Genomic DNA, 13,588 nt, shown 5'->3' with positions numbered 1-13,588 from the left:
TATGGTCTCAGCAGTCAGGAGGCTGAGGCAGAAGAATCATGTTTGAGCCTCGCCTGGCAATTTAGGGACTTCATGAGACTCTGTCTCAAAATAAAAAAATAAAAATAGTGGTTGGGAGGTAGTCCAGTGTGAAGGCCCTGGGTTCCATCCCCAGAACAGCAAGCAAGCAAGAAAGAACAAGAGAAAGACACTGAAAGAGGGAAAGGGAAATAAGGGAAGAAGAATGAAAAAAAAAGAGAGAAAGGGAAAAGAAGAAAGAGAGAGACAGGAAAAAGAAATGGAAAGCAAAGGAAAAGAGAGAAAAGAGGAAAGGGGAAAAGGGAAAGGAAGGGGAGGAAAAGAAGGAAAGAAAGAAAGGGGAAAAAAGAGGAAAATGAAGGAAAGAAAGAGAGAAAAAACATGCTTCTTATTTTGTTTGAATTCAGGAGTTCAATTATTCATATAGTCTCTTCACTTTTGAGAGTTATGGTTGTATAGGGTTGAGAGCACAGACTTTGGAGTTCACTACCTAAATTCAAATCCTGAGTCTGTCACTTAGTAGCTAGTATTATTACCACTTTGTTTAATGTGTGTACACTGTGGCCAGGATTCTGTTAGTTTCCTCTTTCAATCAGTCTGAGGGTCCTAGATTTAGCAAAAAGGGATTTCAGTTCATTTTCATTTGAGGTTAAAGTTGATGTCCATTCTTTTTTAAAAAATCTTTTATTATTTTGAAAGTAGTAAAACACAGCAGAACGAGATAGAACAAAGCCAAATGAGATAATGCAATGAAATTGGTACAGAACGTCACAGCAGGTTGCCAGGATAACAGTAATAGGTGCCATAGTATGTCTCATTATCTTTACAACAGTTGTCCTTTCAATCAAGTATGGCAAAATCACACTAAATACAGAACATTACAGAACTTATCAAAACAGAATATTGAATAGAGCAATACAATTAATCAGAACAAAGCAAAACAGTCAGTGATAACAATATTTCAAAGAGATGGTAGAAGGAAATCCCCCATATTTGCTATATTGCATAGGGTCATCCTCCCATGAGATGCTCAGTCCTCTGGCTCCCATTTGCTGATGGGGTCGGGGGTGTTTGATTCTCAGCCCGCACACCTGTAGGCACACAGCTGCTTACCAGGGAGGCAAGTGGATTTCTTTCTTTCCCAATGCCCTAAGTTCCAACATGGCATAGATCTCAGAAGATGCTGGTTCAATGTCCATTCTTACTTGCATCATTTTGTTTTATATTTTTCTATTACTCGTTTTTCCCATTTCTAACTATTTTTGTTTTCCTTATGTTTTATTAACACTTTTCCATCAAGTAATTTTGAACTTGTATTTTCTTTCTGTCTCTCTCTCTCTCTTTCTGTAGCTCTCTGTCTCTGTCTCTTTCTCTGTACTGAAGGTTGAACCCAGGGCCTTTGCACAGAGCTATATTTGTAGCCTTTTAAAATTTTTTTATTTTGAGGTGGGGTGTTGCTGAATTGCTAAGTTGCTAAAAGTTGAGTTTGAACTTGAGATCCTCTTGCCTCAGCTTCCCAGAGTGCTGGAATTATGGGCATGTATCAACTATTACTGTGGTGTTTGCTTAATTTTTGTGTCCCTTATTCCTTTTATCATTTATTAAGAGAAATTCTTTAAGAAGAGCTGTTCCTGCCCCTCCCGTTCATTCATTTATTTATTCATTTAGTCATTTGTGGGCTCAGGAATATTTATTTTAGTCTGTGGATTGAAGTCAGTACTTTAATTATTTCATTGCTCAAATTCTTCAAACAATCAAGGAGAACTCCTTTGGGCTGGCGCCTGGGTTCACTCAACATGCTTTTTTTTTTCCTGCTATAGATTGAAATTAGATTCTTATACATGCTTGACTTGGCAAGCATTCGACAACAGCTATGTCTCCAGCCTTGCCCTCATTCTTTTTTAAGTACTTCCATATTTTATGATACCACACCATGTCCCCCCACCTTTTTCGTAGTACTGGGGATGAAACCCAAAGTCTCTTCCATTCGAGGCAAGTTCTCTATCACTGGCATATCCCTCACCCCAACTTTTTTTTTTTTTTTTTTTTTTTTTTTTTGTGCCAGGAATCGAATTTAGGATCTTGTGCTTGCCAGGCAGGCACTTATACTGCTGAGCTATATCCCCGGACACTACCTTTTTTTTTTTGAGATAGGGTCTCACTATGTAGTACACCTTGGGCTTGAACTCATATATCCTAGTCTGGCCTCGAACTCATGGCAATCCTCTTGCCTCAGCCTCCCAAGTGCTGGAATTACAAGCATGTGCCACCATGCCTGGCTATACTCACCTTTTTTGAGAAAGATTCTTAGTAAGTTGCCCAGACCAGCCTTGAACTTGGACTCCTCCTACACCAGCCTCTCAAGTAGCTGTAAGAATAAGCATAAACCAGTGCACATAGTTCTTATTCCAGGCTTACCATGTATTTTTCCTGCCTCAGACCTGAAATTAACTACTCCATAGAGGAGCCTGCTTTCTTTAACTGAAGAATGATATGAAATAGTATCTTTACATTTCATTTTCTGCAGGGCATGGTGGCACACATCTTCAATCCCAGAACTTGGGAGGCTGAGGCAAGAGGATTGCCATGAGTTCGAGGCCAGTATGAACCACACATGACCCTATTTCAAAAAAAAAAAAAAAAATCCAAAACATCTGGGGAATTCAGTTTAATAGCAAAAGAACAAATATTATTTTCAAATGAGTAAAAGGCCTATGTAAAGGTTAACATTTCTTAAAAGAGGATATCTAAGTGGGCTAAAGTGTGAAAAAAGATGTTTAACGTCACTCGTCATCAGGAAAATGTAAATTAAAACCACAATGATATATCACCTGTACCTACTAGAATAGCTGTTATCAAAAAGACAAAGCTAAGATGGAGTGGTGGTACAAGCCTGTATCCCAGTACTTGGGAGACTGAGGCTGTAGGATAGCTGTTAGTTTGAGGACAGCCTGGCCTACATAGTGAGTTCAAGGGCAGCCTGAAATGCATAGTTTCAAAAAAAATCCGGTCTCAAGAAACAAAACAAAACAAGAAGACACAGATAACAAGTATTAGCAAGGATGTGGGCAAAAGGGAACCCTTGTACCCAGTGGATGGGAATGTAAATTGGTATAGCCATTATAGAAAACAGTAGAGTTTCCTCAGAAAGTTAAGACTAGAACTACCAATTATGTAGCAGTCCTGCTTCTGAGTATAGTAATGAAGTCATTGTGTCAAAAACATATCTGCACCCCCATTTTTATTGCAGCATTAGTCACAAAAGCCAAAATATGGAGTCAACCTAAGAGTCCATCAATAGATGAATGGATAAAGAAAATGTTGTATATGCTTAATACACAATAGAATATTGTTATGGTTTGTGTCTAGATGTTCCCTCAAAGCCTCATGCAGTCATAGAGCTTTTTCAGAGGTGGCTGAATCTAGAGTGCATGAAGCTGGGATTAGGGTATATGGTTAATGAATTATTAACCACACTCTTTGATTTGGCATAGTTCTGGGTAGGATTAAGTATGTGAGTGCTATACCCACCCTAGAGCAGGTAGCCTGCAAACGATATAAGCAACATAAAGAGTTTTGTCTCCTCTCCCTTGGTGCTTTTGCTGCCCTGTGGGTGCGATGAACTGTTCTCTGCTGTGCCACCCTGCCTTGGAGCCATCTAATTATGGACTGAAACTTCTACATACTGTGAGCTAAATGAACTTTTCCCCCTTTAACTTTGGATGTTGGGTATTTTGCCCCAGCAACAAGAAAAGTAACTAAGGCAAATACTATTTAACCTTTAAAAAGAAGTAAGTCTTTGTTATTTGCCATAACACTGGTTGGAAATAAGTTCCCAGATTCAGTTTGCTAGTGCAGATAAGCACTCAGACACCAAGAATTCTCGACAAGGCTTTTTACTTTTACAAAAGGGTGCGGGCACGCCATAGCAATGAGGTATCGGGCACACAGGACAAAGGAGTGTTGCTCCTTTTATCCCTTGCTGGAGAAGCAACTGACCATTTTTCCCATTGGTTGGGTTGAGGTTTACTATCTATCCGGATTGGCTAGTTTAAGTGGCACAAAGGGTTGCTGGGCAGAGTTATTAAGGGAAGGGAGAGTAGGAATATGGGGCACTGAAAGTCCTTGACGGTTAGTAAGTTATCTTTAGTTGTTAGCTGTATTCCTGGAGATTAAACAGAGCAGCCATTTCTCACAACTTGGTGTGTTCAGGATGGGCTGCCTAGGGTGCACTAGAGTCCAAAATAGAGGCACTCCTGTTTGATAGAAAAGACATAGCTATTTCTCACACATGGATGAATCTAAAAGATAGTATGTTGAGTGAAATAAGCCAGACACAGAAAGACAAACACCACATAACCTTAGTTATATGTAAAATCTAAAAAGATCAAAGTCAACAAAAGAGAAGAGATAATATAATTACCAGATTTTGGGTGAGGAGAGAAGGTAATCAGGGAGATGTAATACTTAGGTACAGAGTTGTACTTAGTAAGTTCAAGGGATCTTTGTACAAAAAGGTGACTGTACTTTATAATAATATACTGGCTTGTGGGTTTTTATCTTTTGGGTTTTTTATTTTTGTTTTGGTTCTAGGATTGAATTCAAGCTTTACCCAAAATAACTGAGCACACTGTCATTTAAGTACCCATTCTACCACTGAGCTATACTATCATTCCCTGCATTATTTGTTCAACTTGAAAATTAGGGGGAAAAGCCTATTTGGAGATTATTCTGGTATATGGTACCCTAATATATAGATCTGATTTTTCTTTTCAGTTACCCTGATACTATTTATTACAAAAGCCTTTGAGTTACCCTGATACTATTTATTATAAAAACTTCTGTTTATCCCTTTGAGATACTGCCTTATAGTATATTCAATTTCAATAGAGTTCAGTCTATTTCTGTTCTTTTTATTGTGCTCTACTAGTCTGTCTACTTGGAATCCAATCTTTATCCCCAAATCCATTACCAAAAATCTACTCTATGCTAGGAGTTGATTACAGTCACTATTGAGAAAAGCATAATTTCTGCATTTGGAGAAATTTAAAAACAAAAAACCAAATACATCAATAGATAAATATATGGAAACATAATTATTACTGATAAAAGTGTATAGGGGGGCAGGGCACAGCCTTGCAAAAGAGAATGTTATAGTTTGTGTTCAGATGACCCCCCTAAGCCTCAGGCAATCATGGACATGGCTGAATCTAGCATTCATAATTGGTTCGTTGTCTAGCACTAGGATTGGTGGTATGAATGCTACACCTGCCCAGGGGTGGAGCCAACATACAATGTAAGGGCAGGATGAAGGCATGTCTTTTCTCTTTTGCTGGGTTCACTCTAGCTGTTTTGCAGGGGCCATAAACCATGGCACTGCCATGTCACCCTGCCTGGGAGCCAGCCGAGTAAGGACTGAAACCTCCAAAATTGTAAGAAATAAACTTCCCTTCCCTAATTTTAAGCATCAGATATTTTGTCTCAACAACAAGAAAAAAGTAACCAAGACAGAGAATAAATGTGCATGCTTAAGGTTAGCAAACTAACGCTTTTTTAAAAGTGAGTTTTCGTCTGAGACCTGAGACCTGAAAGATAAAAAAAGAGCATGTAGAGAGCACAGGACCTGTTAAGTGATCTGAGGTGAAAAAGGCCTATGTTTATTCTAGATGCTCAAAGGAAGCCTGTGGTTTGGTACAAAGGTAGGAGAGAAGAGAGTTCTCATTGTGATGATGTATTGTCTGTAGTTGAGACAGTGATAAGAAAGACAGCAAGGACCCACTTTGCTAAGAGTGTTGTGAGCCATGCAGTGCATTTGGAATGTTCTCCCAGCACAGCAGGAAGGCAGTGAGAAATTCAAGCAGAGATTCTCATTTTGTTTGTCCTCAATATTACATGATGGGGCATGTTACGGAGATTGCCTCAAATTGGGCACAATGGCATGCCCCATAATCCCAGTTACTTGGGAGGTTGAGACAGGAGAATCATGCCTGGGCAACATAGCAAGCCCCTATTTTGAAAAACAAACATACAAATTTTAAAAAGTAGAAATGCTTTGTCTATGTGGAATGTCTGGAATAGGCAAAGACATAAAGATAGAATTAGTGGCTCTTTGCCTAATCAGTAGTGGCTCCCCAGGGATGGAGGGAATAGAAAATGGGATAGACGTTTTATGGGTGTTGGGTTGTATTTTGTTTTGTTTTGTTTCGCTTCTCTCTCTCCCTCTCTCTCCCCTCCCTCCATAGTGCTGAGCGTTGAATTCCTCAGGGCTTTCCCACTGAATTACATCCCCAGTCCATTTTTTATTTTGCAACAGGGTCTCACCAAGGGTCTCACCAAGTCACCCCACCTGGGCTCAGATTTTTGATCCTCCCAGAGGACTGCAACTGCAGATATGTGCCACTGTGCCTGGCTCAGGGTCTTGGGATTCTACATAGGATAATGAAGTGCCCTCAGACTAGAGAGTGGGAATATGTTACAAGCCACTGAATTGTGCATTTCAAGATGATTTAAAGGGAAATTTTATTAGGTAAATTTAAACTCAATTTTAAAATATGCATATATGTGAGGCCCTAGGTTCAATCTCTAGCATCATAGAGACTTTAAAAATTAAAAAAAATATATATGAACACACACACACACACACACACACACACACATACACACACGCTCTTTGGCGCAGCTCCTGTAGATTTTGATTCAGTCTGAGGCGAAGCTTGGACATGTGCATGGTTAATACACCTCCTGGATGATTCTGATCCATATCAAAATGGAGAACCTGACTTATTTTGTCTTGCTGCTTTCTGCTGCCATATGAAGTGCTTTTGTATGATTTTTAGAAATTGACCAATATTTGAGACTTATGTAAGCTATTCACTTTTTTTTTTTTTTTTTCTTTTTTTGGTGGTACCAGGGATTGAACTCATGACCTCGCACTTATGAGGCAGGCGCTTATGCCGCTGAGCTAAATCCCCAGCCCGCTATTCACTTTTTATGGCTATTATTTTCATTTTGTCTTCTCTGCTTTACTATAGAATGTTTTCTTTTTCCTAGAATAGCTTTTTTTTCTTTTTTTAATTTTTAATTTTATCAGTGCATGTTTGTGGTCACATCCTTCATGAGGAGATGGCATATGTACATAATACATGCTAGTTCTTTGTGTGAGAATAGCTTGTGTTTAATTTTCTCTTGTATTTTTCAGGTTTGGAGTCCAGATGTGAGACAGTTTCACAAAAACATGTTTTTGAAATAAAGTCCTTCGGTTGGGAGGTAATGGAAACTCTTGAAAACTGTGATTTTGAGGGTTCTAGTTTTAGAGGTGACTGGGAATGCAGTGGCCAATTTGAGAGACAAGAAGCAAATCAGGAGTGCTGTTTCAAGCAAGTGGAAGTCACCTATGAAAATATTCCCAGTTCCAAGCACCACAAATCCCGCACTCCCCATCAGCACAGTGAGACAAGCGAGAAACTGATTGAATGCAGTGAATGTGGGAAAGCATTTAGCCGTGGCTCACACCTTAGTCAACATCAGAAAACTCACACTGGTGAAAAGCCCTTTGATTGTAAAGATTGTGGGAAGGCCTTTAGCCGGGCCTCACACCTTGTTCAACATCAGCGAATTCATACAGGTGAGAAACCTTACAGCTGTAAGGAATGTGGGAAGGCATTTAGTCGAACTTCAGAGCTTATTCTACACCAGAGACTTCATACTGGTGTCAAACCCTATGAATGTAAAGAATGTGGAAAGACCTTTAGGCAGCATTCACAACTTACTCTGCATCAAAGAACTCACACAGGTGAGAAACCCTACGTGTGTAAAGACTGTGGGAAGGCTTTTATCCGGGGCTCACAACTTACTGTTCATCGCAGAATTCACACAGGTGCTCGGCCCTACCAGTGTAAAGAGTGTGGGAAAGCCTTCAGACAGCACTCGCAGCTGACTGTCCATCAGCGGATCCATACTGGGGAGAAGCCCTACGAATGTAAAGAATGTGGGAAGGGCTTTATTCACAGCTCAGAAGTTACTCGGCATCAAAGAATCCATTCTGGGGAGAAGCCCTATGAATGTAAGGAATGTGGGAAGGCCTTTAGACAGCATGCACAGCTCACACGACACCTGAGAGTTCATACAGGGGACAGACCCTATGGATGCACGGACTGTGGGAAGGCCTTTAGTCGCAGTTCCTACCTTATTCAGCATCAGAGAATTCATACAGGAGACAAGCCTTACGAATGTAAGGAATGTGGGAAAGCATTTATTCGTGTTTCACAGCTAACCCACCATCAGCGAATTCACACCTGTGAGAAGCCCTACGAATGTAGGGAATGTGGGATGGCCTTCATCCGTAGTTCACAGCTTACTGAACATCAGAGAATCCATCCTGGCATCAAGCCTTATGAATGCAGAGAGTGTGGGCAGGCCTTTGTCCTTGGCTCTCAGCTCATTGAACACTACAGAATCCATACTAGTTAGCAAACCCCAGATGCAAGGGACATAGAAAAGCCTCTGTATTGGTTCAGGCATGGCTCAGTATTAGATCTGTATCAATATAAATAATGTCAGAAAACCTTCATTGGTCACTTTTATTGTGGAACATTAGGCAACACATACCAATAAGAAAATTCAATAAATGTGAGAGTTCTTTTTGTCTCTCTTACTGTTTACTAAGCATCAGAAAAATCTGTGTTGTAAAAAGTTAATAAGAAGGGCTGGGGATTTAACTCAACGGCATAAGCGCCTGCCTTGCAAGTGTGCGTCGTGAGTTCAATCCCTGGTATCGATAAAATGAAAAAGACCAAAAAAAAAAAAAAATAAATAAAAAGTTAATAAGAATCTTGACCAGATTTCTATTTACATTTGAAATATGTTAAATTTTTGAGAATTCCAAATAGAAAATGACCAATGCAGGGGTGAGCACTCGTAGTCCCAGTTTCTTGGGAAGGTGAGGCAGGAGGATCACTTGAGCCCAGCAGTTCAAAACCAGCCTGAGCAACATAGCAAGACCTTGCCTCAAAAGAAAATGTGAAAGTGCCTTTTTTCACGGTGACCTTACTTGACATTATCTTCTCATTTCCATTGTTACTGACTGTAGAGCATTAGGGAAATTTTTGTAATCTGTGTCCCTCATTTCCTTACTTTTTTCACTTATTTTTAAGTGATAATTATATCTACCTAATAGAGAGTTCTCATGAAGACTAAGTCTATTTTTTTTATAAAGCCTTTAATCATATCTGGAACATGTATGTGCTCAGTAAGTACTAGCTATTGTCATTAATTTTGTTGTATCAGGTCATGTGTAAGGAGGAACTTATGGATATATCAAGGATCTAAAAGCTGTCATATCCATTTATAATATTTCATTCCAAAAAAACAGTAATAAGGCCGTAATTATCACAAAAAAGGCCTTCATTTAGCCTGTATAGTGGCAAATGCCTGTAATCCCAGAATTCAGAAGGCTGAGCCAAAAAGATTACCTCAAGTTCAAGGCCAGCCTGAGCTACATAGTGAATTCAAGGCCAGCCTGAAATATAGAAATTAAGAGTAACCAAAAGAAATGTACCTGTGAAGAAATCTAAAATCATCCGTCAGTGTAACTTAGTCTAACAAGAAATTAAAACTGAAATTACAGCCAGGCACAATGGTGCACGCTTACAATCCCAGTTATTTAGGAGGCTGAAGCAGGAGAATCATCAAGTACAAGGCAGCTTGGGGAATTTAGACCATCAAGAGTTGCAAAAAAAACCACAAGAACCTACAACCTAGACATGAATAATAGTAAATTCTGCATATTAAAAACCAGTTCACTGGGTCTGGGGGTTTAGCTCAGTGGCACAGGTGCCTGCTTGGCAAGCACAAGGTCATGAGTTCGATACCTGGTACCAACAAAAAACCCAAAACGGTTCGTTGTTGCCAAAGCTGTACTCTAAAAAGAACTCAAGGATTTAAGTTAGGAGTTTTGTCACCAAGCACAGATCTCTGGCACTTAGTCATTCCCAGTCACATACTGAGCATGTTGAATGAATGATATTCTAATGTTAGAAAAGAATCACAACATAAACCCAAATCAATAGTGAGAATGATTAAAAGTAAAAATGTTATTATAATCCCAGCATACAGGAAGCTGAGATAGGAAGATAGCTATCAGTTTAAGGCCAGTCTAAACTATATAGTGACACCCTTATCAAAGCACCAAAAAAAAAAGTTTTTAAAATGAAAACCAAAATAGTAACCATAATCTAAAAGTTGTTATTTAACAGTACAATAAGAGAACACTTTACAAATGTCTTCTAACAAATACAAAGGGAATGGAAACTTTAAAAAACAACTTATTGTGTATGACTTCATTCTAATATATTTGAAAAGCTAGAGAACAGATTTTTACAAAAATATCAAATTGGTTCAAGATGTGGAATGCCTAAATAAATCAGTGATTATGAAAGGACAAGAAAATTCATCAAAACTTTCTCCCTTCGAAAGCAACCACTTTAGAGCATAAGGACATCATAGTGCAGTGGTGTAAAGTGTTTATCAAGCATGAATGATCCCCAGCATCACGAAACAAAAGAGATTTTTAAAAAGTGTGTAAGAGGCTGGGGATTTAGCTCAGTGGCATAAGTGTCTGCCTTGCAAGTGCGTGGTCATGAGTTTGGCCCCTGGTACTGATAAAAAAAAAAAAAAAAAGTATGTAGGGGCCGAGGTTTAGCTCAGTGGTATATGTGCCTGCTTGGCAAATGCAAAGTCGTGACTTTCATCCATCCCCAATACCAAAATAAAATAAAACAATGTGTGGGGCCTGGGGATTTAGCTCAGTGGCGTAAGTGCCTGCCTGGCAAGCATGAGGTCATGAGTTCAATCCCCAGTACAAAAAAAAAAAGCGTGATGGCACAGGGAATTGAATACAGGGTCTTACATCCCATCCCTTTAAAAAAAATATTTTGCTGAGCTGGAGATTTAGCTCAGTGGCATAAGTACCTACTTTGCAAATGCGTGGTCTTAAATTCAATCCCTGGTACAAAAAAAAAAAAAAATATATATATATATATATATATATATATACACTTATACATACATATATACATATATATATATTTTTTTACAGATTCTTACGGAGTTAACTCAGCTAGACTGGATCTTGCAATCCTCTCAAATTTGTAATCCTCCTGCCTCAACCTTCTAGAGTGCTGGGATTATAAGTGTTTACTACTATGCCTAGCAGGAAACGTTTTAATCTACAGAAATTTCAAGGAACAGATAATTTTTTTTCCCTTGATACTGGGGATTGAACTCACGACCTTGCACATGCCAAGGAGACACACTGCTGAGCTAAACCCTGGCTTGTTGTGTTTTTGAAACATGGTCTCCCTATGCAGTTCTGGCTGCCACAGATGCTTACTTTGTTTGTTTGTTTTGTCTTTTTCATTTTTATTGGTACCAGGAATTGAACTCACGACCACCTGCTTGCAAGGCAGGTGCTTATGCTGCTGAGCTAAATCCTCAGCCCCCAGATGCTTACTTTGTAGCTCAGGCTGGACTCAAATTTTCAGTAATCCTCCTGTCTCAGCCTTCTGAGTGCTGGGATTATGGGCATGCACCACTATGCCCCACTGGAAGCTGGCCAGTTTATTTTGAAGGATAAATAAAATTCTGATTAACAAAACATTAAGGAAAAGTTTTTGAAAAGAACTACAGTTTATATACTTCTCAAAAAACAAATTGTAGGGGGCTGGGGATTTAGCTCAGTGGCATAAGCACCTGCCTTGCAAGCAGGCAGTCGTGAGTTCAATCCCCGGTACCGATTAAAAAAAAAAGGAAAAAGACAAAAAAAAAAAATTGTAGATTATTGTCATTTATGAAGAGATAAATATAAGTAAAATTCCTGCTTATTTAAGCCAGTACTCAATTAAAAAACTAATTTTTAAGTTTAATGTTTGAGACTTCACCTGCTTTGGATTAATTTATGTTTTCAGAATTTTGGTATTGTAACTAGAAAGTCACAGTAATGATGAAGACATCCTTGACTGAACTCCAGTGACAGGTCAGGGTTTGTGAATGAATCTCAGGAATATCAAGAAACTGATCCCCTCACACTTGGGGCAGCCAGACTCTGGGGCAGGGGGTCAGATGCACTGATGCCAACCTCTTACCAGACACCCTGAGTGTTGGCCAGAAACCTAGATTTTCTGCATGTCCGTTGCTTACAGAAGATTAATATTCTGTATGTCGTATTTTTAAGTTATTTAGTGATTAAAATGTACAGTTGAGGTAGAGTGCTTGCCTACCATGCAAAATGCCCTGGGTTCAATTCCTAGCACCAAAAAGAGAAAGGGAAAGAGTAGTAGTTAGAGAAGCTCAAAGCTGAACATTAAAAATTGCTCCATTGCATAGTTAAAGGATATCCATAGGATAAAAAATTATAAATTGTGACAATAACTGATTCCAGTATGTATGTATGTATAAGTGTGCATATATATGTATACACATACACGCACATACATAATTTTTTTGAGACAGAGTCTCACAGTGGAGTCCAGGCTGACCTTGAATTCACAGTGATTCTTCTGCCTCAGCCTCCCAAGTGCTGGGATTACAGGCATGGTCACCATGCCAGGCTATGTACTGTTAAATTATGAGACAATAACTGATATCAGTATATTGTTTGTGTACTTGATGATTTATATTTCCGTAAGCACAAACATACACTTTATTAAAACTTTTTATACCGTGATAGCAACTTGTTATACCTTACTCTTTCCTCTTAGCCACACATCTTCATACATAGCTGCTTCACTTTCCTAACAAATCCTTACTGTTCCCTTATGTGTGTTTTACACTTTAACCCTATTTAGAGGAGGTTTTTTGATTACTTTCAAACAATCCTAATAAACATCTCCCTTACACGTAAGTTAATTTGTATGTGTGATATATCTTTAAGATGAATTCTTGGGCCCGGGGATTTAGCTAAGCGGTGTGAGCATTCGCCTGGCAATCAAGAGGTCGTGAGTTTGACCCCCAGTACCAAAAAAAAAAAAAAAAGAATTCTTGGAAATGCTAGATCAAAATACATATACTTTTTAAAAAATAACTTGTGTGGGGCTGGGGATTTAGCTCAGCGGCATAAGCGCCTGCCTTGCAAGCAGGCAGTTGTGAATTTGATCCCTGGTACTGATTTAAAAAAAAAAACAAAAAAACTTGTGAAAAAGAGTTGAGCCTGGTGTGGTGGTGCACATCTGGAGTCTCAGCTATTTGAGAAGCTAAGGGTAAGTTACAAATCAGCCTGAACAACATGGCAAGATTCTGTCTCAAAAAAAAATTTTGTTTTTGGTGGTGCTGGGATTGAACTCATGACCTTGCACTTGCCAGACAGGCACTGTATGCCACTGAGATAGATGCCCAGCACCATCTCAAAATTTAAAAAAATAAAATTAAAAACGCTGGGGATGTGTGTCAGCACCACTCAGGTTCAAGCCCACTATTTTAAAAAAAAGTTGAACATATACAAAATTATACAGAATCTTATAATAAACCCCAGTGGCCCCAATACAAGGTTAAATAATTTATCAGCCCATGACCAGTT

General features: G+C 39.0%; 1 protein-coding gene across 11 annotated transcripts in view; it reads left to right on the top strand.

Moving 5' to 3' along the window:
- Znf565 (zinc finger protein 565) overlaps nt 1-12,916 on the top strand; it is a 32,663-nt gene extending 19,747 nt beyond the window's left edge. For 10 of the 11 annotated variants that reach the window (XM_063252132.1, XM_063252134.1, XM_023564015.2 and 7 more), the window contains one exon: nt 7,217-12,916. In XM_063252132.1, the coding sequence (XP_063108202.1) occupies nt 7,217-8,487 (1,271 nt within the window). In that variant the 3' untranslated portion in view covers nt 8,488-12,916. Of the gene's footprint in view, nt 1-2,564; nt 2,616-7,216 lie in introns of those variants that run through there. The other variant, XM_063252136.1, reaches the window with a different exon arrangement.
- The last annotated feature ends 672 nt before the right edge of the window (nt 12,917-13,588 follow it).

Source organism: Cavia porcellus, unplaced genomic scaffold, assembly GCF_034190915.1.
Source record: "Cavia porcellus strain 051 isolate PalLab524CR breed Dunkin Hartley unplaced genomic scaffold, mCavPor4.1 scaffold_7, whole genome shotgun sequence".
NCBI classification, from domain to species: Eukaryota; Metazoa; Chordata; class Mammalia; order Rodentia; family Caviidae; genus Cavia; species Cavia porcellus.
This window is presented reverse-complemented; position numbering and strand designations above follow the sequence as displayed.